This window comes from Osmia lignaria, chromosome 14 (genome assembly GCF_051020975.1).
Source record: "Osmia lignaria lignaria isolate PbOS001 chromosome 14, iyOsmLign1, whole genome shotgun sequence".
Classification (NCBI taxonomy): domain Eukaryota; kingdom Metazoa; phylum Arthropoda; class Insecta; order Hymenoptera; family Megachilidae; genus Osmia; species Osmia lignaria.
In genome coordinates, this window is record NC_135045.1 from 3,705,723 (window position 1) to 3,733,071 (window position 27,349).

At 38.6% G+C, this 27,349-nt stretch overlaps 3 protein-coding genes across 10 annotated transcripts in view; all 3 read left to right on the top strand.

Moving 5' to 3' along the window:
- Positions 1–18,428, top strand: part of LOC117607256 (uncharacterized) — a 116,053-nt gene extending 97,625 nt beyond the window's left edge. For 5 of the 8 annotated variants that reach the window (XM_034330745.2, XM_034330744.2, XM_034330748.2 and 2 more), the window contains 15 exons: positions 10,660–11,399; positions 11,478–12,014; positions 12,157–12,931; positions 13,075–13,248; positions 13,339–13,509; positions 13,892–14,203; positions 14,525–14,846; positions 14,924–15,170; positions 15,265–15,448; positions 15,542–15,758; positions 15,833–16,024; positions 16,098–16,345; positions 16,666–17,204; positions 17,295–17,472; positions 18,225–18,428. In XM_034330745.2, the coding sequence (XP_034186636.1) occupies positions 11,074–11,399; positions 11,478–12,014; positions 12,157–12,931; positions 13,075–13,248; positions 13,339–13,509; positions 13,892–14,203; positions 14,525–14,846; positions 14,924–15,170; positions 15,265–15,448; positions 15,542–15,758; positions 15,833–16,024; positions 16,098–16,345; positions 16,666–17,204; positions 17,295–17,466 (4,416 nt within the window). In that variant the 5' untranslated portion in view covers positions 10,660–11,073 and the 3' untranslated portion in view covers positions 17,467–17,472; positions 18,225–18,428. The remainder of the gene's footprint in view (positions 1–10,659; positions 11,400–11,477; positions 12,015–12,156; positions 12,932–13,074; positions 13,249–13,338; positions 13,510–13,891; positions 14,204–14,524; positions 14,847–14,923; positions 15,171–15,264; positions 15,449–15,541; positions 15,759–15,832; positions 16,025–16,097; positions 16,346–16,665; positions 17,205–17,294; positions 17,473–18,224) is intronic. The other 3 variants (XM_034330749.2, XM_034330750.2, XM_034330751.2) reach the window with 3 other exon arrangements.
- A 729-nt stretch (positions 18,429–19,157) lies between these two features.
- On the top strand, positions 19,158–21,466 carry LOC117607264 (excitatory amino acid transporter 3). The gene is made up of 9 exons (XM_034330780.2): positions 19,158–19,629; positions 19,712–19,889; positions 19,971–20,013; positions 20,086–20,122; positions 20,201–20,384; positions 20,455–20,688; positions 20,772–20,963; positions 21,027–21,161; positions 21,232–21,466. Exons 1-9 carry the CDS (start codon positions 19,392–19,394, stop codon positions 21,350–21,352), a joined length of 1,362 nt encoding a protein of 453 aa, XP_034186671.1. The 5' UTR covers positions 19,158–19,391; the 3' UTR covers positions 21,353–21,466.
- A 505-nt stretch (positions 21,467–21,971) lies between these two features.
- swm (Zinc finger protein swm) lies at positions 21,972–27,188 on the top strand. Its single transcript, XM_034330760.2, has 10 exons — positions 21,972–22,485; positions 23,329–23,447; positions 23,534–23,831; positions 23,909–24,070; positions 24,158–24,516; positions 24,594–24,842; positions 24,922–25,437; positions 25,522–26,306; positions 26,383–26,637; positions 26,738–27,188. The coding sequence occupies exons 1-10, from the start codon at positions 22,427–22,429 to the stop codon at positions 26,816–26,818; spliced, it is 2,883 nt and encodes a 960-aa protein (XP_034186651.1). The 5' UTR covers positions 21,972–22,426; the 3' UTR covers positions 26,819–27,188.
- Positions 27,189–27,349: the final 161 nt, after the last annotated feature.

A 27,349-nucleotide genomic window follows, 5' to 3' on the forward strand; every position in this document is an offset into this window, starting at 1 on the left:
TATCGGCAAATCCTGAAATATCTGGTAAAGAAAGCAAGGATCCTGTAAATAAATTATTTGAAAGGAGAAAATTACTGTGAAACTCTCGACGGAGTACAATAATGGTAGCTCCTTTCTATTCGCGTCATTTACACCTTGCTTTTTCCTAAAACACATGCTTCGAGGAAACTTTTACTTCAAGTTTCTACTCGTTACTATTCGAATTCAATTTTTCTCCTATAGAAAAATATTTTGAAACCATTTAACGCTTCTGAAATTTTTTAAGTATCTTGCAATTTTATCCACGAATTTTAATGAAAAAATATGTGCTGCTTCTGGAGGATTGTCTTGTAACAAGCTTTCAGTTTACGAACGAGTTAAATCGCAGAAAGTCGGCGATAACAAAGTAAATGAAATTGAAAATCCGTATAGAGGTTGCACGTGCATCTGCAATGCGGCCTAGAAGCTTGGCAAGAGTCGAACCCCATCTGACCAAACATTACTTTCCGTCTCTCCCTCTTATCCAGAATCTCCGCCCCTTCGTCTCTCTGTCTCGCGAGAAGAAGAAAAAAAGGATAATTATCGGTCTGGGTGCCGAGATAGCCGAGGAAATTGGTCGACTGGTATTCCCCAGTCGCAACCAGCAGCAATCGATGTACCTACTTTGAAAAAACACTTTTCATTGTCGAAGAAAACGCAGTGAAATCTCGTGATTAATAGAGAACGATGCTTTCGAATGCGATCGTTTATTCTGTCCTGCAATTCAATTTGTATGATTCTACTATTTTTTTAATTTAAATATTTTCCAGCGCGAAATATGATAACAGACTCAAGATTCAAGTTCCTCTTTCTGTAGAAAATATTAATCCTTTTTAAAATCACGAATGCTTCTGACCTCGTTCATCACCCAGATGTGTCCCGAATACTTGATTAAACATTCAGCTCCGTGAAAAATGTCTTTTGATATTCCAGAACGGTAAATTAAGGAAATCTTACTGATATGCGTGATTTCTGCTATTCTCAGAACGAAGATAAGTAATCAGAGATAATAAATGATAAGTTGCTTTCTTTATAATCGTCTGATTTAAAAGATGAATCATAGTGAAATGAAAATGAATTTGGTATTCTGTTAGAAAATCAATATCGAGGGAAACACCCTTCGACGAAGATTTATAATTCTTTCACTAAAAATTGTGAATTCAAAAACCCTTTACCCGCGAAGGGTTAAAGACATAGCTCGTTCTGGGTTCATCGACCATGGATAAAGAAAGAGGAGGACCACCCTTATCGATGCACCTCTATCGACAAGAATTCGCGACGCTTTCGAGATCACTACTTGTGAAATTAATTAAGAACGCGTCCGTGAATAGGGGTGGCGTCCTGACACAGAGTCAGCGTCGCCGGAAGCCGATAGGTCATGCACGTGTCGCCAAGCTGAATCGTTAATCTACGGTGACACAGCTGTATCGGAAATAGTGGTGTTCGAGGGTGTTCCGGTTCCGGTAACCAGCTAGAAAGATCGCCGAACGATCAGCGAATTTCTATTTTCTTCTCCCTTCAACTTTCAAGCTCATAATGGCGAAAATAGAATGAAAGAAAATTAACAGAGTTGATTGAAATTTTAAAGAAATTGAGCCACCATTTGGTACAACGTGTTGGATTAACGAGAGGTGTAAAGGGAACTCTACAAGAGGGCTCCGTTATAAATCTTTCATCTGAACAATTTTGCTTAACATCGATTTTATCCGATAATAAAATAAGATTTCATTCCTTCGCGGATACTACTTATCCGATAAGAAGATTGACAAATACTTTTGCTCGATATTCTAGGTTATTGCTGTAGATGAGCTTTTGTAGAGATTGCTTCCGCTATGGTTGGGTTAGCCTCTATTCAATTACAGAGAGCTTTTGTATCGAGGATTTTCTTTGCCCTCAAAGACTCGGTTTCTTTTCTTTAAAAGAACACTCGGCCGAGTTATAGGTCAACGGGATGGTTTATCGATCAAATTGTCCCGGATTTATACAATTCCGCTTGTTTTTATTGGCCTTCTATTTGATTTCATTTGAACTTGACGGAATTCTTGAAATTTAAAAAAACAAATTCCGAACGAAATAATTGCCTCGATCGTTCCAATTTCGGATAATTGCGTTAATTTTACAACAGTTCGTCCGTATTTGGAGGTAAATCGTTCTCTATTATAACATTAAGGAGGAAAAACGCACGAACGGTTGGAGCATAAGTTTTCCAATTACCTAGAATCAACGGATACGAAATAGGAAAAAATACATCGTAGGCAGGATAGAAGTGGTCGTAATTAGAGAAATAATTGGCAATTAATCAGGGAGCTTGTGCAAAAATCCAAGTGCCCACCTTTGACGTCTCGCGGTCGATCTAAATTCCTAGCAATTTCGCTCGGTCGTTATCACACAACTTTGGTAATTACACGAATGATGTCTCATTAAGTCACGTTGCTCTTGACAGCCGGATAATTAACTGACGTAATCGTTCCGCGTTTCCACTCGTTTGTTGACCGAATGAGATCAAGAACGGGGGCAAGTATCTCAACGATCATCGAAATTACCGAGAAAATTTTAAAAAATTGAAATAACGAAAAATTATTTACACGCGGCAATGTTTTCAGTGTCGGTGACGCTCGGACGCGTGAAAATTCCACGAGGAAATTTCAATAAGCGATTTCACGAGCCGAGAAAAAGAGAGATAAGAATGAAAAAGGAGACACGGCGAGGATAGCCTTAATAAAGAAGCAAAGTAGACTTTCAGCTTTAATGCGAGTCAACTTGCTAAATAAAGTATCCGCAGTGCTGGTGCTGCTTTTGGCGAGGGACGCCGTTACAGGCGACAGAGATTCCAATAATAAATGATAAAGCACCCGGCTCTCTGTGAATCCGATCCGTTTCGCGAACGTGATAAATCTATTTCGTCGTTTCTCTGCCACTGTTGAGTTATTAGTTTTACTCGCAACGATGTTCATCCCTCTGACCGTCGATTCACTGTTTTCGTCCTAACACGCGTCAAACTAAATTTCTGTTATCTAAAATGTATCACAAATCGTTAAAAATCCTTAGGATCCTAGAGAACCCTAGAAAGTCCTCTAACTTTTAAAGCGACTCCAAGTCGAACGTTTATTCTCCCACGCGTTAACTGTTGATAGTTTAATATACGTATTGACTGAAACATAATATATGAATATATTGCACAAAAGTTTGAAGTTTTGAAAAACAAAAAATCTCGTTTCGCTCCGGTAAAAAGTTCTTCGAGGCATATCTACTTACTTGAACAGTCTGAGGGACGATACATCGGACACAGTTCTGCACTCTACTCGAAAATTGAAAAAGTTGAATGAACGAAACTTAAAAGTTCCCTCGTTACTTTCTGCTACTTTTCCTGCCGGCTAGTTTTCGCAAATTTCATTAGTTCCCTTATCCTTCCAACGCGTTCGCGTTGCACCATCAATCTCTTGATTTATTTTCCCGTTGAAACGGGCACTCATAAACTGCCAACCGATTTTTCGCAACGAAAAAAACAAAAAAAATATATATATAACTTCGCGTTAAGAAGAATAAATTCTAGTGCTTTTTTTCCTCATCCGAACGAGATCCTGCATAATTGTAATGTCCTCTCCGCGGTAATAACAGCGTTAATCGTCTCGCTGGATAAAAAAGGAAGGAAAAAAGTTGGTCTGCAACGCGATAAACGAATTTATGACCGTCGAGTGGGTGGACGTTCGTTCGTGGCGCGGTTTCAACGAAAAAGAAGGCGAAAAGGGTAATTAATAGTAATCTAATTAGCATGTATATTGCTGGGAACCATTTGGAAACCACGGAGAAATTCTGCTGAAGCAATTAAAGATACCCGCTGAATTCGGTCGTTCAGTGTATTTCCCTGCTCTTCGTTAGTTACCGAATTACCCATCAATTACATTAATATTAATTAGATAATTAATTCGAAATAGATTCGAAAGGATCGTTGAACTCCTTAATGAATCATGAGAGACACTTTCGAATACAGGGAATTTTCAAGTGAACTTGGAAATCTAGGGAACCCTAAATTTTATATGGACTTAAATAAGAACCGAGATTGTTATGCAAATACATGCATGTCCATTCAAATAAAGTGGGGCATTCTCGTTGCTAGGCGCACTTATTTCGTGAGAACAATCATGATTAAATAAACAACAGAGTGAGTTGTGGAAACAATGATGAGAAAGAAAGTCGAGCATTTTGCGTGAGAAATACTTGCTCCACTTACGAAACGCGATTCATTAGCAGTTTAAAATTTCGCTTTAAATTGGACAATGTTTAGCTGATTTGCGGTTATTGGGCTCACCGGTGACCCACATCGTTAATTTAACATTTTGACGACTTTTGCAATTTTTTCTTTTAAATATATAAATTCTTAATTATTAAAGTATTAAATCGAAGGTGTCCGAGTAAACGACTGTAAAAATCTACGTTTGTTAATGCAATGAAAAGGATGAAACGTATCTGGAGCTTAGTTAACTCGGCGCATTCCGTTTGTTTGACCCCTGTACAAGATGAGATACTGCACGTGCTACGAAAGACAAATGTAGACGCGTTAAACGAATCGTATAAATCCTGATCATATTTTAAAGATGACACGTAAACCAGTCGGCGAAACGATCGAATCTGACTATTTGTTCGTCGCGTATCAATTCTCATTAACGATCTAACCAATTACCATAAACATATCCGTACTTTATTCGAACGTATCGAAACACTTTCGTGTCCCGTGAATATTTTCTCTCTGTTATTCGATAAAATAGTAGATACAGGATCGGCTAATGCGTTCATGGCTGGCCGTATTTGGTTGATTGAGCAACGACCTGGTTTCAGTCGGGTCGGGACATCGTTCTTGGGTCAGCCAGCTCGTACACGATGCCATAATCGGACCATGTGCTATTCGACTCGATTAGTATTGGAAATTGAAACATCTCTTCGGACATTCCGGAGTATCAGAAGAATTTCTGCAAAAATATACGAATTTTCATATCGCAATTAACGCCAGGGTTAAAATTAATCCAAACATTTCGATGAAGAACTGGGTCGTGCTATTCTCTTTCCTATTTTCTTCGTATCTTTCGTTCAACGTGCAGAAAAGTAAAAGGGAACGAAAATAGCCAGTCGAAATCTCCGCAAGATTCTAATCACGCGTTTAGTTAGCGGACACTCGCCTCTGTCCTTCGTCGTGCTCGCCCCATGAAAAATTAAACTGCCGAACATGGCGTTGGTGGTGGAGAAAGCCCTCCCTCAAAAATCCACCGTAATTTACGAGCCTGTACAGCTTATAAATATTTCAGAGCCAGCTTTCAGCGAACCTGTACGATGCAGGATTTCGTCCATTGAATTGTGTATCATTGATCCAACTCAAGCACAGACTCTTAGTCAGCTTTAATTCTTCGCACCTAACGTTAAAAGTATTTTTAGGATCTTTTTTATTTGAAAAAAAAAGCAATACATCAATAGTCATGCTATGATAATTAGAGTGTTAAAGAATATTGATAACAGTAAAATTTTAATGATATTCAAAATTATTCTTCCTTCTCCATCTTTTAATTAACTATGGTAATGTAATTATTTATTTCATTACACACCTTTTTAATTCTTTAGCACTAATGAATTTTTTTTTTATATTTTCTTTTAACTCGACAAGTCTATTTCTAGTATTAATCGATTAAATTAAATCCACAACCCCCTCCTCGCAAAGTAACACTATTATTTAACTATTTCATTGTTATAATTGCATGAATTGGAGAACGCTAGCCCCATTCACGTTGCAATAACATTATTCACGAAAATTGCCTACCTCCGCAATTGAATATCCAACGAGAATCATTAAACAGCTTGCATATTTCCGTCGTTATTCGTTTAATAATCACCCGGGTTATTGTTATTACAATAGACGACGATAAGATCGAAAGAGATAATAGGGCTATTTATTTAGCTGGCCTCCCGTTTTATCAGGGTGGTTCGCGATCGATCGACGACAGAAGCAACATATTTCTCCGGATAACACGTTCCAGCATCGATAGAGACGTAAGGATTCCCTCAGACCATTATCGTTTCATTTCCAATTATAATTAATACCGGCCGTGATTTACCTGGCAGCGCTGAATCGAGTGCGATAATTAATTAACGACGAGAAGCGCGACCGTTCACGCGTCACTCGGATACGTGTTTGCTAATTAATCAATTGAGTTGAAATGGTTAATGATGTAAGTGACGGTTAAAGAAGAAAATAAATGAGCCGTAGAAAATTTCAAATGATTATTTATCGAGATATATTTTCGAAGCATTGCTTGCGAAAGAGTTAAACGTTTCATTTTCGAAAATATTCAGTTACATTTACAATTTTAATACTAATGAATAAGTATTTCAATCTCATGGCTAGGGATTGTTTCAATAGCGACGAAGTACCATCAAGTTATCGTTTAATTAAAAACACGTTACTAGGGGGTTGGAAAGGATGGAATTCAGTGGAATTCCACCGCGTTGGAATTCGTGGTTGGTCGATGAAGAAGGGTTATGAAAAATAAAAATTTCCATAATGTGCATCGTTGGTCAGGATTTACCATTCTCGAGTCTAATCTGCTCAGCCATGGTAAATCGTGGCCAAACAAACGTCCAGACGAGGGTAGGAAAAAAAAAAAGAAATAAAAGAAGAGGATTTAATTAACGGGTTTCGAGGTATTAGACTGATTGCAGCCCTACAGAGGGAAAGAGGTCCTGACAATTGAATACAATGCCTCTTCGTTTTCATCATCGAATCCAGTTAGACTGGTTAACTACCATATTTTTTTTTTGGTTGTTTTTGATTTACAGAGAAGAGAAGTGGATCAAGAGTTATGACAGCGGAATAATTTTTCGACGGGGCTTAATTGCGACGACTGGTCGACGGATTTGATCGATGGAAGTTAGTTTTCTAAATAAAAAAAAAAAATATTTCAGGTTCCATTTTTCTAGGATCGATTATATAAAAATGAATGAATCAAACGAAAATTATTTTCAAAGATTAACATTTCGTTTATTTAATGATGTATTAATTTTCATCGACGTGTTCCTCGTGAATTTGATAGAATTTCCAGATGACAATTTCTAAACACGTTTCTCAGGTAAATCGGGAAGACAGATCCACTGTGAAATTGAATTGCCGTCAGTCCAGTGTAAAATTGACTCTCATCGAGTGATAATAGCGTCGAGGCCTGCTAGCCTGGCCCCGTGTTTCCCATTCAGGTGAGACGTCTCAATTTGCGCGTTCCCCATTGGTCTTACCACCTCCGGCAGGTGAATGCACCGCTTTATTAACCAACGAATTCAAAGTGGAACGAGCATTGTCATTCCGCCAGTGTAACTTCGACTCGATTTCCTTCACCGCGTACAGTCTTTGATCCTCATTGTTCGAAATATCTCTCCTCATTCCCCCGTCATCTTCTTCCATTTCATCCTAGCTCTATTAACCATCCAACTCGATTTTCTCGTTTTGTTTCGTCTGCCTTTGAATCTGCAACTTTTACCCGTTATTCATTCTAAGCGATGTAAGAATTTTAATTACATACCTATGAATTATTTATGAAAAATCTATAAAAACGAAAGGATTAACCTACGACTAATTAAGCTCCATTCAATAGTTCCATTGACTATGTCATAGATAAAAAAAAATAAAAAAAGGGAAAGAAAAACTGTTCATGATTAAACCTGGAACCAACTACTGTCACCGATCAATAGGTGCTCATCGAAAAAAGAAATAACACAGAACCTCGACAGAATTCATCGACTAGCCAGGTAATTAACAGCATATTACATTAACCGGGAACGCAATGTACCAGCCGGTGCAAGAGAACAATGTCCAACGCTCGTGCGAGACAAGCAGCAAACGAAGCGTGAAACGCTCGAACCTCCAGCCTTGTAGTAATTAGGTGACCCGACTCTCAAAACGTCGATGCCCATAGAAATCGAGGAACAAACGTGTGCACCATCGCTTTACAACTATTCATAATTATTGGAGGCTCTTTTTTGTCCCCGCTCTTTTATTTCCTCCTCCTCCTTCTTCTTCTTCCGCGCCAACGCCGCGTGAATCGAGTCGGGAATTAACTAGACCGCCGCGTAATTAAAGCAATTTGTCAGGTAAACGGAGTCGACGCAAATTACCGGGCGACGTTTTCAAGATGACTGTCATGTCCCTGCTCCCGACACTCCGGGACCAGGGTTTTGTTAAATAATAAAGGGATTCTTTGTGTATCTTCTTGGTTCTTCGACACTTTACAGAAATTTTAATTATCATGAATTATTGGTAGAAAAGGTTTTAAGTCCGAATTCGATCCGTCTAATGGCACTGAAGGCGAAAAATCCAAGTTCCAGTGAAAATAAAGGAACCAGACCCTCCGGATGGATCTTTGGTATCTATAGGGAGGCAATTAATATTTAACCCTAATAGATACGCATATGAGCGACTGGTGTATGCTTTGACGCGCTCTGACGTATGTACAAACGGTTAATTAAATCTTAATTCCCAATTGCCAGTGTAATTTCACGTTGTCTAATCGATCAGTATATAATCATAAATTGTTCCGAGTGTTTAAATCGAGGGTAATTTGGGATTTTGATCGCTATGAATATAAATTTCGAAACGAAGAGATATTTTAAATCAGAGCGTAATTTCGTCGACAGATGGTACGATAACGAATATTCATATAATTGCACTGGGTGAATCGCAGCTTGGAACGCGTTATAATATTTAGAAATAAGGATTAGCGACAATAGAACGGTGGCTACGAGTGCATGTATAAGGGGGCAAGTGTTCTTGGAGGTATTCAACGTAACCTCGAGAGGGAAATACAGCGTGCGAAGTGAGAAGAGAGAGCTTAGAATAAGCATTTAATGAAAGAGCGTTGCTGCAAGCAGCTCGGAAGATGAGTGTTAGAAATGTCCTCTTCTCGAGTAATTTGAAAAAGAAAAAAGAAATTCCACCTTGTTAACCGTAAAGATTCATCATTAAATATAATAATTTTATAAATTAAAAAATGAAACATCAGTAATTATTTAAAAATGCAAATGATACATTTTCTCGTGTGTTCCTCTTTTCTCACCAGTTGAAATCGTCGTCAACGAATCTCGACGATCGGCTACATTTTAATTGCATTTCTGAACGATGCCGGGAAGGGAATAAGAGGAACAATTGATCGTCGTGAGAAAAGCCGAGACACGGGGGCTGAGTGGCAAGGGAAAACGCACTTTCACGTTTTCGCAGACCTCTCACGGCCGACGTGGGACAGATTTACAGCAATTAAAACGTGCGAATCCGGGGAAATTTCGTTTCGCGGCACAGGATCTCTCTCCATTCGAGGATTCCACGGAGGTTCGTTAAAATCATTGTGGAAATCACGAACGTATACCGACGAGACGCGTCTCCCCAGACGCTTTTAAACGGCAAATAACGAATTCGAATGTCTTATTTTCCAAGGGAATAGCTACCCTATTAAACAAATTACTTAAATTGCAATTTTTCTCATCGAGACATCGTTGATAACGTCTTCGTTGAAACGAAATTTTAATTAAACAGAAATTTCACTTCGAATCATTAAATGGTACTAACACTTTCCAAGCCATCGCTATGACTGGAATCCCACCTGTCCAGGTAATTAACCATAAACCGAAGAATTGCTGGTGATCAACTATTGGCTCGTTAACATTGCAGAGGATTAGCATTGAAACATCTGTTCGACAAAGGAGAAACTATGACTGGCGCTACTCTAAAACCGGGCAAGTAATGCCGCAGAAGATCGCTATCCAGCTGTGCACTGTTTAAAATTCATACGAAGCTAAGTCAAGGCAGACTTGACCCATTTTAGACTGACAGCGAACAGTGGCTTCCGTATTTGGCCAGCTTGTCTAGCCGATCCACCGTGTTCATTAAATTCCTAGTGAACAGAAGACCTCGGGGACTTTGAACAGATCCAATCTCGTCGTTCCATTCCATCTTCAACGATATTCCAGATTCCATCATTTTTTCTTTTTCTTTTTCTAATTACTAAATAGTTTGTGCAAACATTTTGATAAGCACGTTTCTGTTTCGCTGACAATCGGTTCAGCTGACGGCAAGTGGAAACACGGTACTAATAATTAGAAAAGTCAGACGACGAGAGATCTAGGTATCTCCTTCTCATTAGTGGGACTAGTTTGTCATTAACCCTTCCGCGTATTTCCCTCGACTCGAGCATTCCCTCTCGTAATTTCATCCCACCTGTCGCCCACCAACAGACAATTATTACGCCCGTTTAATACGAATTTCAGATCATTTAACGTGCAATTTGGAAACCTAATTCAAGCTTTCCATTAGTCGCGACACACCGTTTCTCTGCCTTTCTTTCGCCCCCAAGTGCCGTGTTAAATGCACTGTATCCGACGAGCGTGTTAACATTAGCTACGATGAACTCTGTTTCAGAGATAAACGAGCTTCTCCCCGATGTGAAATCCAATTTGAATTTTAATAAAAGAATAGAAAAAATAATCTTTATACCAAGTATAATAATTCCAATGTAAACGAGTACCCAGAAAAATATGAAAAATTCAGGCATACAGATTTCACGTTAGATACACGTCCCGGGGGAGTGCAATAAACGGTGTATGCTTTTGGTGTTTCAGTTAGAATGCAGCGATACGAGACGCGGTGCTCGTTCGCAACGAGGCTATGAGAAGGCTGAATGGAGGCCGAGGAATCCTCAGAGCCCCCTGGGGCTCCGACCAATCTTCCCTCGTCCGTCTGCACCGAGATCAATCGTAGCCGCACCAGCTCGAAGCCAATCTAGACCCGAACCGCCAGCTAATATCCGCGTAAACGCGAATCTATCCAGCTTGCCGTTGTGTCGTCGATCAACGAAAAACCTTGGACATCGTCAAGCTTTACACATTCGAAAACGATTTTTGCCTATACCCATAGACGGCCTCCTCGTCCTCCCTACGCACATGCTTCTATTTAATATGACGGTGAATCAAAGGAACAAACAGACGATTCAGTTGTACGATTGAAGAAAGGATAGAAAGAAGAAGAACGGGAACATGGCTGCACCGGTGATAGAGAAGAAACGGTTCTTCTGCCGTGAATGGGCGTTCATCAAGCTGTCCCACTGTTTGGAACAGAGGCCGGCATCGAAGACCTGCGGTGCTCTGATCGTTGGTGGTCCAGGAAGTGGGAAGACGGCTCTTTGCGCCGAATTAGCATGGCCATCGAGCGGTGCCAATGCTAGACATCAAAGGTCATTGAACAGGAGACTGCTCGCGAGGCACTTCTGTCAGGCTAGAAGCGAGGCATCCTTGTCTCCTGCGCAATTCGTCAGATCCTTGGTTGCTCAGCTTCTACAGGCTAGCTCCGATGGTATTCATAGGTTAGCGATTCGTTTGTTTTCCTTTATCGGAATACATAATAAATGTTTTTAATAAAGAAAAATATTGTATTCTTGCAGAGCCTCTCCAAGTTCGCCAACTCCGAGCAGTACCGCCGCAACCACCAACACCACCACCACGGTTCCTCTAACTTCGAGGGAAGCCGTGGCCGAAGCGTACGCCGAGAAACTCAGGACAGATCCGGATATACAGGCCGCGTTGCAACCGGACGTTCTCGACCGTGATCCCGATGACGCTTTGAAAAAGGCTCTACTGATACCCCTGTTAGAGGTTGAGCCACCGAAAAGTTGTTTATTCTTGTTAGTCGATTCGATCGACGAAGGTCAAACGCTTAATCCTCCGCAAACCGGCACCCGAGACTCCAGAAGGGAGAACGAAAATGTCAGTAGAACAATTGCCGAACTGCTAGCTAATCACCATCACTTGTTCCCTCAATGGCTGTTGCTGGTATGTACTGCTCGACGTCAGAGCAAAACCATCTCCCGCATGTTCACCGGCTTCAGGAAGATCTCGTTGGACGATCTTAGAAAGTCGCAGGTTGTGAGAGACGTTCAACAGTACATTCTTGCGCGGTTGGATCAAGAAGATGCGCTCAGGTGAGTGTAAATAGATTAATTAAGCTTTAATTGGTACGATGGAATGCTTGCAAAGCGTTATTAGAGAAATGAGTGTATTTACGCCTCCAAGTTGTACAAGGTTCTACTATAAATCTAAGAGTTTTTGGTTCTATTCTATCAGGCAGCACATCTCGCGCGACACAGCCGAGATGCTAAACCAGCTGCACATCAAGAGCAACGGTTGTTTCCTGTACCTGGAGAAGGTTCTCGACGGCGTAGCCGAGAACTTCATCGTGCTACGCGAGGTTCGAGAGATACCAGGCACCCTGAACGGTCTCTACCTCTGGCTGTGTCAAAGACTCTTCAGCAGAAAGCAATTTGCCAAAGTACAACCGTTGTTGAACGTGATCCTAGCCGCGAAACTCCCGATCACCCAGGAGATCCTCTACAAATGCGTCAAGACAGCCTGCGTCAGTATCACAATCGAGGATTTCAATCGACGTTTGCATCTTCTACGAAGAGTCATCTCGGTATCCCGTGCCGGAGCGTTGATGCTGTTCCATCATAGCTTCGCCGAATGGTTGCTGGACGTGAAACACTGCACGCAGAAATATCTCTGCTCGGCTGTCGAAGGACACGCGATGCTGGCTGCTTACTACACTCTTCGCGGTCCAGATCTCAATCCCGACGAGATCTGCGTGTTGGGACAACATCTCCAAAGAGCTATCACCAGCGTGGCGACCACCAACTGTAATTTAGACGTGCACACGCTCCAGGTGCTCTGGATGATCGGCAGCGGTGCACCTATCGAGGAATGTTACTTGGATAGCTCCGAATGCATCCTCTGGCCTAGGCAGGAAGCGAAGCTGCTGAAACTACTGATCGATGCAGGCGCCAAGCCATCCGAAAAGGTCGTCGAAGACGACACCAATAAGGATGCTGTTTCTTCTAGTCAGGTGATTCTTTCTCTTCTTACGATGTAACCTCTCTCTCTCGTGTAACGTATATATCTCTGATTGATAACGGCTATGAAATTCCAAGACAATAGATAAGATTACAGATGAAATTTGTATAACGATTACCTTGTTTCTTATAAAAGGTCTCGCAAGATGTGAGCCCTATGGATGAGTCTCCTAGCGAGCCATTAACAGAACTGCTCGGTGAAAGCGGAGACATCAATCAAGCTGATTCTTGCGGGCGTACAGTGCTGCACACGCTTGCTGCAGACGGTAATGCATCTCTATTGGAACTAGCTTTAGCAACGTGTCCTCAGGTAAACACTTGCAATCTTTAAAAGAAAAGCATCTTAACATCTTAAGTAGTTTCTTACCGAGACCATCTGTCGTTTTATAAAAATGTTCAGGCTAAATTGGAAGCCACCGATCGTCATGGTCAAACACCCTTGAATCTTGCTGCCAGACATGGTTACGCAGACGTGGTCCGAGTACTCTTGGCTGCTGGAGCTTGCGCTGATCATGCTGACTGCGATGGATGGACAGCCCTTAGAGCTGCTGCTTGGGGTGGACACACTCAGGTGATTATTCCTTAGAAACTCTTCAAAGTACTTCTTTAATATTTACTTAAAGAATACTTGTAATTGATGTATGGATAATTTATGCCACTTCTCTTCAATCCATATTTGAATGCCAGTAGAAGAACATTTTATCACGAATGGGCATTGGATAGTCTTTAAGTAAATCTTAAAACGTACGAACGTTTAATATTCTAACACTTTAACTTCTAATATTTTACCATTTCACCCTTCTGACCCTACACACAAATTCTCTGTATCAAGCAAGTTTTGTGAGATTTGATGTAACGAAATTATTCACGGGTCGTGTGAAGCGTCAGATTGAAAAGGTTAACAGAAATTTCAAGTCTGAGGTAATATAAAATACGAAAATAAAATCGCGTAGGTGGTCGAAATGCTGTTGGAGCACGGAGCATTGGTGGATTGCGCTGACTGGGATCAACGAACCGCTCTCAGAGCAGCTGCGTGGGGTGGCCACGAGGACATCGTTAAAGCACTTCTGCAGCACGGCGCCGACGTCAACAGAACGGATGACGAGGGCAGAACCGCCTTAATTGCTGCTGCCTACATGGGTCACAGCGAGATTGTCGAACACCTTCTAGACTTCGGCGCGGAGATCGATCATGCTGATAGCGATGGAAGGACTGCTCTCAGTGTAGCTGCTCTATGCGTTCCTTCCAATCATGGTTATGCAAAAGTTAGTTTTGCTTCTAGCTTTACGCGTCTCCGTTTACAACTTGACTCCCCTCTGCCTCTTCGTTAGTTACCTTCCTATCTTAACACCCACTTTCTTTCTTCCTACTCTGCTCTCCGCTCTTCTTCATCCAGAATGATCAAATCTAAAAAGTAAGATAGAGACATTGAGCAACCAGCTGAGCTTAGATCAATTATAGCTTCATCAGGAGTTGAAGAATACACTGTATCGGTGACAAACGGTGCTTTGAAAGCTTCAAGATTATCGCCTCTAACCTGTAATGTACTTGCAATTGAATTAATGAATGTTAATCTTTTCTCACAGGTTGTTACAATACTGTTAGAAAGGGGTGCCGCTGTTGATCACCAAGACAAAGATGGCATGACTCCGTTGTTAGTGGCTGCATTTGAAGGACACAGAGACGTCTGCGAGTTGCTGTTGGAATACGAGGCAGACGTGGACCATTGCGATGCCACTGGACGCACACCTTTGTGGGCAGCCGCCAGCATGGGCCACGGATCGGTGGTCGCTCTTCTGTTGTTCTGGGGATGTTACGTTGACAGCATCGATAACGAGGGCAGAACCGTTTTGAGCGTGGCCGCTGCACAGGGTGGCACTGACGTAGTAAAACAATTATTAGACAGAGGTACAAGATATCTTCCATTGTAACTTGATACTCTCTGTGCACGGTTGATATACCTTTATCGTTTCAATCGTTTACAGGTTTGGATGAACAACACAGGGATAATTCTGGCTGGACACCGTTGCACTACGCCGCGTTCGAAGGTCACATCGACGTTTGCGAAGCTCTACTGGAAGCTGGAGCTAAGATCGACGAAACTGATAACGATGGAAAGGGTGCTTTGATGCTTGCCGCGCAAGAGGGTCACGCTACTCTGGTCGAAAGATTGCTGGAACAACATGGTGCACCCATCGATCAACATGCTCACGATGGGAAAACAGCTCTTAGGTAATTTCACCATATCGTTGTTCTACTCTAACCAACAGGTAACAACGTTATTTCAATTTGCAAAATGTCTTATGAAGAAAACAAATGATTGTAGAGTCGCGGCGTTAGAAGGGCATTACGACACTGTCAGAGTACTGTTGGCTCACAACGCAGACGTGAACGCAAAAGACGCTGATGGTAGAAGCACCCTATATATTCTTGCTTTGGAGAACAGACTGGCGATGGCACGGTTTCTGTTGGAACACGCTCGCGCTGACGTGGAAAGTAGAGATTCGGAAGTAAGCAGAGTTTTAATAAGTTTATGCCTTTTCAGTTTGGTATTTCTATGAGTTAGAAATCTTGAAATGCATAAATTTTACATTATCTTCCAGGGAAGAACTCCTCTGCACGTGAGTGCTTGGCAAGGACACGTGGAGATGGTTGCTCTACTGTTAACCGAAGGTGGTGCCAGTGTGAACGCCTGCGACAACGAGAACAGAACTCCTCTTCATTCAGCGGCTTGGCAAGGCCATGCTGCTATCGTTAGATTGCTTCTGGAACACGGGGCTACTCCTGATCATACTTGTAATCAAGGCGCAACTGCTCTAGGTAAAACGCGCGTCCAAATTTTGTACAACCATTGTCAAACTATGCGGATAAATGAAAAATCATACACGGTTCAGGTATCGCTGCACAAGAAGGTCACGAACACTGTGTACGAGCTCTTCTGAATCACGGTGCGGATCCTAGCCATTCTGATCACTGTGGTCGTAATGCGATCAAAGTGGCCGCCAAAAGTGGCCACGACACTGTGGTCAGGCTACTAGAGGAACATTCGGCTAATCAACGAAGTCTGAGACCCGGCATTAATGGAGGTCCGTTTATTTTAATGTACATAAATTGTAGAACAAGATTTTCAGATTCCTTCAACGTTATATTGTATCGCAGGTGGTAGTAGCAGTGCTACCTCGGTAACATCAAACTCGACAGCGGAAACGAAACCATCGTCCGCAATTTTAAATCCTCTATCGACACAGTACAGTCCAGCCGAATCGCCAGATTCCACGAAGAGACGAAGCTGCGTTTCCCTCGGCAATAATTCTAGCAACAGTAAATCAAGTAGCAATCTAACGGGCAGCACTAAGAGCGATCAAGGAAAATTCAATCAGAATTCGATGGTGAATCAGGTAATCAAAGTAGGTAACAGTGATGTTTCTTAATGCTTTTATTTCCATTAACTCTGTACTTGGAGAATCTTCGACCTCCGATACCACTTCCAATGGGATCATCCATTACGTTTCATTAACTTATCCGCATGTTTTTATTATCCATTCTCTTTTCTTATGCACTCGTGTACAGATCGTTTTTATTTTCAATCACTCTTCATTTCGATTTCTTTCTCTCGAGTACAAGCTGTACCTAATTATAGTCTCGTTAAATGTAAAGATTAAGGCGATCTATACACAAGCTTCGGATCCACGCAGAGCAAGCCATTATCTGACTCCTATAATTTTAGACACCATTATCTTTCACGCAACAACTGCAACAATGCTCGAGGGGAGCGAAGAGTCGTCCGCTGAGCAAATTATTGTCGCCTTTGAAAAGCGAACCCCAAAGTCCGATCTATGCATCGCCGCCTCATTCACCGTTGAGCGACAGCCTTATACCTTACTCGCCCACGAATACCAGTCCCCCGAGTGCCCAAACAGCGGCAAACGTGATACAAAGTCAGCTTGGAGTATCTTTGTTGACCGCTAATCAGAACGTACCGTACAAAGCTCAGATCGGTGGATACAATCATACTTCAGCCATCTACGAACCTATTAACATAAAGACGGAGATCATCGACAAGAACGATATCAGCAAACCGTTCGAACTGACGAACGAGATGTTAGGTTTAAGTGTCGCGAAAGACAAGAAAAATGGCCTCGACGAGAAGAGAAACTCGGCTGATACTCACTTCACTAGGGACACTCATATGAGGATAATACTAGGTAACAGTGGGGCTGGTGTTGGCAGAAGCGTGAAACATACCTCTGAACATACGCCTGCCAGGTATTTCTATTTATTTCTATTTATATTGCGAAAAGATTATTCTACTTTACTGTGTATTAATAAAAATAATATGATAACGTTTGATTGCAGTGCGAGCAATGCAAAACCAAAGCGCAATGGCTTGGTTTCCAACCCGGCCATGAGATTAGTAGCAGGTGTTAGAAATGGAATTGAGAATGCAACTAATAGAAATAAACCAATTACAACGCGAGTAAATGGATTTCAGTGGAAAGCAGAGGCACGAAAGGAAACACCTTTGTAGGGACAGGTATTAATACAGTTTCATTTTTGAGGATCACAAATTAAAAGTATCTCTAATGCTAAAAAAAACAACGTAATTTAAACAATCGTTAAACAATAATAAAATATAGAAGAGCTAATGAAACTTTCAGTTCTTGTAAGATTGTATAAACGATCAGAGCAGTGTATTATATCTTCTTTCTTTTTTACAATGCACCACACGGTTTTCATTATGCTTTATGGATATATATAATGTTTTCTATTGAATCGTACACTTAGTATTAGAATTTTCAATACTTCCATCCCTTGAATTTCATTTAATCCAATTTTCAGTTTTAATTTGAAGGAGAATGAATGATAAGTTCTTAGATCTTTTGAAATACTACAATATCCGAATGATCATTCAATTTATTAAATGATATAAAAATAAATAGAAGTAGCTGATCCTTATACACTGTGTAATACTACAGTGTCTAGTTTTGGAAGTGGTATCAGTAGATCTTTGTATTCCTTTTTTACTAAAGCATAACTTATCGATTTTGCATGATCAAAGATAACTATATATAACATTAAATTTTTCAATAAGATTAGGAATTAGCAAACGTGAGTTTTAAAACAATTTTAATATTCTAATCTTTTCAGAATAACTGGTCTCACTAATCTCCACTTTAGTGTGTTTGCGTCATGTCGAGTTTATTTATCATTTGCGTAATAATTCATTGCAAAACATTGTATAAATAGAATGATAATCTAATGAAAATTTTCATTTCTGTGATATAGGCTGTATTGTCTGAACCACCACCTCAGCAGGATACCGGAATCCGTTATTGCGGTTGGCGAATCGTAATTACCAAAAAGCGGAAGTCAATAAATAAATTTTTCTCTTTTTATTTGAGCAAAATCAAATTACCTCACATTAAAAAATGAACAAAAGATTTATAAGAATCGCGATGAAGATGGGAATGAAAAAAAAAAAAGGAATAATGCGTAATATTACAAACAAACAAAACCAAATATTAAACAGCATAGAGAAATATGTAGATCTAGCAATGTAAACATTACAAAACATGACTTTGTATAAATGTAACGTTAATAAAAATTCTTTATTGATCTCACTAATACTTCATATAAACGGCGATGAACTAATTATTGAAACCTTAAGGATTAAATAGTCATGAGTTTAAAAGAACAATACGTTATGAGATTTTCCTTCAGAAGACTGGATGCAGATAAAATGCATAATGTGATGTTTTAATTGATTAACTCAAAGGATGATAAAGAGTTGTAAAGATATGTATAAATTATATTAAATAATTAAGAAAAACAAAAGGTTATAGCGATATAATGTGAAACTCAGTTACAAATACGTAAAATTATGGCCTGAAGATTAATTAAAAACGTGTGTAAATACACATCCTTCATGTATTGTGCACGATCATATTTATTATATTGTAATAGATGCAAAATAAATAAAAAGCAAAATATCGATATTTACCCATTTATTTATTTAACAACATTTTTCAATGACGCAGTTCGATAATACCCAATCAAATGTGTTACAGATAAAGGAAAAGAATTTTACTGTAGCAGATAAAGGTAGCACCTCCTTACAGCTTCCATCATGATTATAATAGGGTCATAAATACATCCACTGTCATGATATCTTTCTCAAGGTAATATCCACTATTTTTAAGTAATGTTCCTCCCATACATCTAACATTGTAGATAAGACAGTAGATTTCATAAAGTCATATTTTTCAGAATACTGTATAACAAGAGAAATTTACTTTCATCAGTCTATCAGATAAGAATTCTCATCCTTGATATATACAAAATAATCTAAAACTTTGCACTGATATTTCTATTAAAATAGTCTAAATTGAAAATTTCAATTAAAATTTGTGATAAATTACAGTGATACGTTATATATTCATTTTTCGGAGCATAATGAAAATGTTGAAGAAAATACTGAGACAAAAATTAATATTAAGAACTGTTGCTGGTGTATGTGCTGGAATAACAATAGGTCTTGTTCTTAAAATTAGTACTCCTCAGCCATGGTCCAAACGAAATATAATGTATCTTAAATTCCTTGGAGAAGTATTTATGAGAATGGTAAATTGCTTAATATTACCTCTTGTAATGTCTAGCATCGTGAGTGCTACGTGTAACTTGAAAAAATCAGGTAAATATAAAATATTTAACATTAATTTCATTATTATAAATCAATACCATTTGATACTCATCAATTTTTTTTAAATACATAGGCCGAATTGGGACAATGGCATTATACTATTATACAACAACAACGTTGCTTGGAATAACACTAAGTGTTGTACTTGTTCAAACAATAAAACCTGGTGAATTACTTAAAAATGAAAATATCATATCACAAAATTCAACCAAATCTTTCATGACTGTGGATACAATTTTAGATCTATTTCGGTATTTCATTTATAGCACACATACATTCATAGTACTGTTAAATTTTATTAGCTATTCATCTTTATTATTTCTATTTTATAGAAATCTGGTACCAGAAAATATAATGAGTGCATGCTTATCTCAGGTAATGGTATTTTTTTTTTTTTTTCAATCTTTGTTAAAATTACAAACAAAAATGTGTGATACATTGTTACAGTATCAAACTATGTTGGTCAAGCCAAAAAATGAATCAGGTATGTCGAAATAACATTATAATATAACAAAATAAATAATCCCAAAATACATAAGACTATTGAAATCTGGCTTTTTAGTTCCAATATATGAATGGCAAATAGATCATACAACTATAACAGGAACAAATGTCTTAGGACTAGTATTCTTTAGTTTAATTCTAGGCCTAGCTATTGGAGAAATAGAAACAAAGGGTGAACCTTTGATTAACTTTTTTCGATCTTTATCAGATGCAATGATGAAGATTATGAGTTGGGCAATAATGTAAAGTTATTAATTATTAAACATAGTAATAAAAGTGAACAGTTTTAATACAAAAATTGATATTTAATAGGCTGGTACCAATAAGTGCATTATTTCTTATTGCTGCTAAAATTCTTGAAGTGGAAGATTTCGAGAGTTTGATCAAACGACTGGGAATTTATATTTTAACTGTCTTCACTGGTTTACTTATACAAGGGCTAATAATACTTCCTCTAATATATTTTATATGCACCCGCCAATCTCCGTATAGGATTATAGTTAAACTGGGACCAGCTTTTGTTACTGCATTTGGTACATCATCCAGGTAATTGATTGAAACAAGTACTGCACTTACAATTTGTACTAAACTCATTAAATTATTTTCTTCCTTAATAAACTGTAATTCAGTACAGCTACAGTTCCAATAACAATATCATGCTTAGAACGTTTTGGAATGCCTTCTAAAATATGTCGATTTATTGTACCAATTGGTGCTACCATAAATATGGATGGTATAGCATTATATGAAAGTATTGGGGCAATTTTTATTATTCAATTGCATGGATTACAATTTTCGTTGTTCAAAGTCATAATAATCAGGTCTGTATTATAATAATGTCTTTATTGGAATTTTCATACAATAATATCTAATAACATTTATAGCATAACTTGCACCGTATCGTGTATTGGAGCTGCTGGCTTACCCAGTGGCGGGTATGTAATGCTAATAATGGTATTAAATTCCGTGGGAGTCCCCGTAGAAGACGTTTCATTAATTATTGCCATTGACTGGTTTGTGTAAGCATTTCATTCGTATTTATATAACTATAAATATCCATTCATAATAATAAAATAACATTTTCTTCAGCGATCGATTTAGAACGACTTTGAACATCGTTGGTGATGCCCTAGGTGCTGGTATAATAACTCATTATTATAACAAAAATAAACAAATTCCTGGTTCAGAAGAAATGGAATTATGCACATAGAACGAAATGATTCTTTATATTGTAATATTAATTAATTTACAGTAAAAAAAGGATTTAAAAATTTACAGTATAAGAATGAATATAAAATTACATGAACGATATACTCATTTATTATTATAAATAAAATTAATTCATCTATTGGATTTCAACTGTTTTGTTTTTACATTTATGGGTAATAAAACTGATAATATTTCAATTCAATTACTTTAAATAAATGGCCGGAATCATTTTTTTGAATGGTTTGTAGACTGATTAAAAATTTGATCGTTGTGCCATCTATTCGAAAATACCGGAAACTACTCGACGAGTTACCGACTGGTTTTCTGAAGTTAAGTGAATGGGTGGCGCCCTCTATTCGAAAATGGTGGAAACTACTCAACAACTTATCGATCGATTTTCCGAAACGAGAGGAACCGGTGGTGCTTTCTATCAGAAAGAAGTAAAAGCTACTTACCGATTTATCGATCGATCTTCCAGCATAAATTGCAATTAACATTTTAATTTGTAAACCAATGTAAAATGTAAAAATACAACGTTCAAAGACAAACTGACGCGTCTCGGCGCGAAGTGGATGATTATATTTTTCGCCCTTGTCCTAGTGATTTTATCAGGGATGTAGTGTCAGCCCTAATAAACTGGGATGGTGCATGCATTCCATGAAGTAAGAGTATCCTTACAACCCAAAAGATTACGTTCAGAAATAGCCATAAGCTATAAACATATCGTAACCGTAGTCGTTATGTCTTTCTTTTGAGACAACACTTTTCGGGGAATACAGTAAGAAAGGAATAAACCTAATCTGACCTAAAATATTACAATTACAACTATGTTCAACTCAGTTTATAATGATAAAGTGAGAAACCTAACTTATCTGATACACTGCTGCATCCAGCGACTCCTGTGACATTTTCTAGAAATGAAATCTCATCTATGTGAATACTGCATGTATAGGAGAGAGATTTCAGAATGGCGACTGTCTTTACTTAGGAGAGTACTTATTCCCGCCCAGAAATTGTGTAATTAACGCGTGTCTTTGAAGAGTTCCATGTGTTTTTCAGCGCATATTCACTGAAAATGATAATAGAGAATCCAGATCAATTCAAGGCGTGGCTCACAGCCGTCTTGGAGCCACTGTAAGTAGGCCAGCTTGTCCGAGTACAGTTTTAGGTGTATGTGTATGCATTTGATATTGTAAATGGCCGTACATGTGCTATGCTTTACACCCCATGCAGAATTATATTTACATGTATTACCTGGCTCTTTCTAAATGATTGTTGATAGATCATTTCGGACCAACTTCTTTTGCCAGGCTTATCATGCATTGAACAACAACCAACTTCACAATAATATCTCCCTAACTGATGTGTTTCATCTCTATCTTATAGGAAACGTTTTTCAAATGATTGAACAAAGATTACTTAATTTTGTTACATTTTATCCTGCAATGTAAAGCCTATATGTATTTTCATCGAATAATGCAACATAAAGATGCATTTTACTTCATAATCTTTCCATATAAACAACCTAAAAGAATGATTTATTTTAGTAGGATTTGTTGACATTAATTATTAAACAAAACATAATTTCTCCTTCTGAAATGAATTATTATTAGGAACATTAATTTTCTTTTCTTCATACATATTTTAAGAGCTAATAGACAAGTGTAAAAATACGGTACATTAATTAAGCATAATTTTGTGGAAACAATATATTTATTTTGTATATGTACATTAATTTTTTGTATTATTGAAAATGTTTTTATTACTGATATCTAATAGATTAGTTAAATCCTTGTAATTAACATCATATGTGATTTTGTTGACTTAATAATATCATTCTACTTATATTTTATAATCTGTAAACATGTAAAATAATGTCACACAATAATACAGCTAATCAGATGACACTTTAATATGAATTGCAGTTATAGATATCTATTTACACAGTGAATAATTATCATCTGTTTAATTTTGTAGTTGTGATGCAGATCCTGCTGCATTAGCAAAATATGTATATGCTCTTGTGAAGAAGGATAAAACATTGGAAGAGTTACGGGGTGGAATGGTTGAACAACTTGATGTATTCTTACAACAAGGTACTTTGCATTTTGTATCAAACCAATGCATATGGAAAGTATTAATTGGTTACTTCAGTTTACTCTATAATATTCTTGTTTTGTAGAAACCAAAAACTTTGTGGAATTACTATTCAAAACGTTGGAAACTCAAGAATACGTACTTCCACCAGCAAAAAATGATCCGGATGGTGGTGGCACGCCTCCAGGTGTGAATCCACCACCACCTGCATTAGCCGTGGAAAAAGTAACTGAAAGTACAATTCCAATTGCTTCTGTGAATACAAATCCCCCTGTTCCCCTCCAGATGAATGGATCTGCACCTATGACAATAGGTAAACGCGAAACCAGAAAATCCGACTCTGATAAAGTTGATAAAGAAAAAGAGAAACGTTCTCGAAGTCGGTGAGTTTCGTTTGGATTGTAAAAAAGTTTTAAACTATCCGAATGTTATCTGACAATGGAAATTGCATATGTTTCAGGAGCGGCCGAATGAGATCTAGGACAAGATCGCGTTCACGTTCGTGGGAAAGAGATAGACGTAGGTCTAGGAGCAGGGAACATATCCGACGTGATCGAGAACGCGATAGGAGTCGGCCATGGAGAAACGAGTCACCACCAAATACACGGCGGCATGATAGAAGGTTTTTATAATATTTCCATCAAAAGATGAAGTATTTTAATTCATAAATCTTTTTTTTTTTTAATGCCTGGTCTCTTTTTCTCTATAGACGAAGTAGAAGTCGTAGTACATCACCGATACGACCAAGGATACGAGATGGTCCTGATAATCGAGATCATAGAGCACGATTTAGGAACAGATCTCCAACACCTCTTCGATCTAGATCCCGATCGCGATCGTTAGATCGTAAAAAGATAGACCGCTCTGAAAGAATGGACGTGGATCGAACAGATCGAATCGAAGGAAGTCCTGGGGGTGGTACACCAACACAGGATAGTAATCATGGAGATGTAGACATGAGACTGTCTACTACTAGTCAATCAATTCAAAGCGTGGTCGCTGTTGCTTCTAATGTTCCAAATAGCCAACCAGGTTTTCAAACGAAAAGGAGGTGCAGAGATTTTGATGGTTTGTATCGTCCAGGTCAATTAATTATTGAATTATTAAAAATAAATGAAATTAACATACAGAATCTACACTTGCAGAAAAGGGATATTGCATGAGAGGAGATTTATGCCCTTACGATCATGGTACAGATCCAGTTGTATTAGAGGATGTAGCTCTAAGTCGGGTCTTAACTTTTGGCCCGCATAGTGCTCAAGCGCCAGGAACAGTACCTGTAACAGCCGTACCAGAACCACCTCCAGGACCTAATGGAAATGCTCCACCGCAACACCTTCCTCTTGCAAGTTTACCTCCTCCGCATTTAAGAAATCAACATCATTCTAACATGGGTAAGGGGCTCTTTTATTATATTTTTAGTGATTATATTTGTAAACGAATGATTATAGAATGTGAAATAAATGCTGACAGATGCTTTTGCCGAATATAATCCCGATGCGCCAAGCATGGAACCACGAATGCCATGGGGAAGACATCCCCAACCCGGACCTGGTATTTATGGGAGGGGTCAAAGAGAACTGATTAGCGTACCAGTAATTCCACATACAAATTCATCTGAAGTAACGCATACTCAAACAAATCCATTAAAGCGTAAACAAGCATTTGATTTCAATCGTCTTGGACCAAAACAACGTGTGGTACATAATCCAGCTAATTGTTCTCTGGAATTAAAGAAAGTTCCGCGTAGCCTGAACAATATAACCCAGTTGAATAATCATTTTTCGAAATTCGGTAAAATTGTAAATATCCAAGTTAATTTCGGTGGAGATCCTGAGGGAGCGTTGGTCACCTTCCAGCTACCAGCTGAGGCAAAGGCTGCATATAGAAGTACAGAGGCTGTGTTGAATAATAGATTTATCAAAGTTTTTTGGCATAACAATGTTAACAACAATGCAGCCGGTGGCGCTATTGAAAACGTACCACCGGGTAAGCTGATACTTTGAAATATTTCATTAATCATTAGGCGTGACAATTGTTTAGTTAACTTAACACTTTCTTTCATTTATTTAGGTTGCCGTCCATCTGTCAAAGAGAGATTAGGTGCTGCTGTTAATGTGCCAGCGAAAACCGATGAAAATGAATATATTCCTACTCGTCGTTCCACCGAAGAACAAATTACCCAAACCACGGTTCCCACCTCACCAAAAACTACACCTGTTCCTACACGAGAAGAAAAAGTTCTTGCAATAAAAAAGACACAAGAGATATTAGCTGCTAAGGAAACGTTAAAGAAAAAACAAGAGGAAAAACGTAAAGAGGCGTTAAAATTAACCGCTGATTTGCGTAAGAGAAAACAAGAATTACTAGACAAGCATTTGATAGAGATACGAGCTTTGATCGAGAAGGCTGAGAAAAATCCAGAACAAAAAGATGCAATTATGGCTACGATAAAAACCATGCAACAGTCTATCGACAATCTACGCAAGGATTTAGCTGCGAATGGTCAAATCGGTGGTAATAAGACGCAAGTAAAATCCAGAGAACAAACGCAGAAAGAAATCTTAGACGCCGAGTTAGATTTAATGACTGCACAACAGGAGGGACAGGATGCCGGTGAATTACAAAAGAGATTAAATGAATTACGAGCTCAGGCCGCTGCGTTAGGTTTAAATACAGGGACGGCTGTCGGTAGAGGTACAAGACCTAGTAGAGTTATACGAGGTACTCATGCATTATCATACAGGGGTCGTGGTAGAGGTAGTTTTACTCATGTTTCGGTAGATCATAGACCTACGAGTCTTCTAGTCTCTGGTTACGAAACCGAAGAAAAGGCTGAAGTTTTAGCGCATTTTCAAGTAAGGATTAACAATTATCATTCTAATTACTCGAACGTTATTTTCTGTTATCGCTATTTATTTCGTTATGTTACAGCAATTCGGAGAAATAGTGAGTCAAATAGTAGATGATGCGACCCCTTCGATTGTAATCAATTATAAATCCAGGAAAGAAGCCGAGGTAGCTTTAGCAAAGGGACGCACATTTCAAGATAGATTACTGTCGATTACATGGGTATCCGGGCATCACTTACATCGTGGCGGAAGTGGTAGTAATACAAATACATCCGTACAACTTTCCTCCCGTTCAGAACAAGCACCACCTACCACCGATGAAGATGTTGATTTAGAAGTGAGCTTTAAATTCTTTTAAAAAAATATATCTATTCTGTTTATATATTGTTTTATTTAATTGCAATTTTTTTTTTCTTCTTTTTTTAAAACCTCAACAGGGTAACGCTGAAGCACTACTTCTGGAGGAAAACGAAGAGGAAGAGGACGAAGATGGTGAATCTCGAAGTTGGCGGCGATAGCAGGGTCAGCGTCGTTCGTGACATAAATTTGGTACCAGCTATAATGACTGTGTAATGACTTGGGCAAATCAATATGTGCCCAACACTTGCGCCATTACTGCACTGTCGTTTGATGCATCAAATGCCATGATTTTCACGAAAAAATCAGGTTACGAGCTCATACACGTTATCATGAGTGTTACACTATTTGTTAATATTATTAAATATATTCGCGTGCGCATTATAGCGGTATTATAAAGAAACATACCGTACAGAAGTGCGCGTTGCAAAATAGAAAACTGATATGCAAGTTTACAACAAGAAAAAAAAAAACTAACCAAATTTATCCCATTATTTGTAGAATAAAATCGCTATGTTTTGTATGGGAAAACATCTTATTCTGAATTTCAGTCCTTTTCTTTCGTGTGTAGTACTGTGAATTGTCTACTGTTATTTCTTTTAAGATATAACTATGATAACTGTAGCCAGACTTTTAGAATAAGTAGATACTTATAATTTTCAAAAATTTTACAATCGAAAGTGAGGAAACTA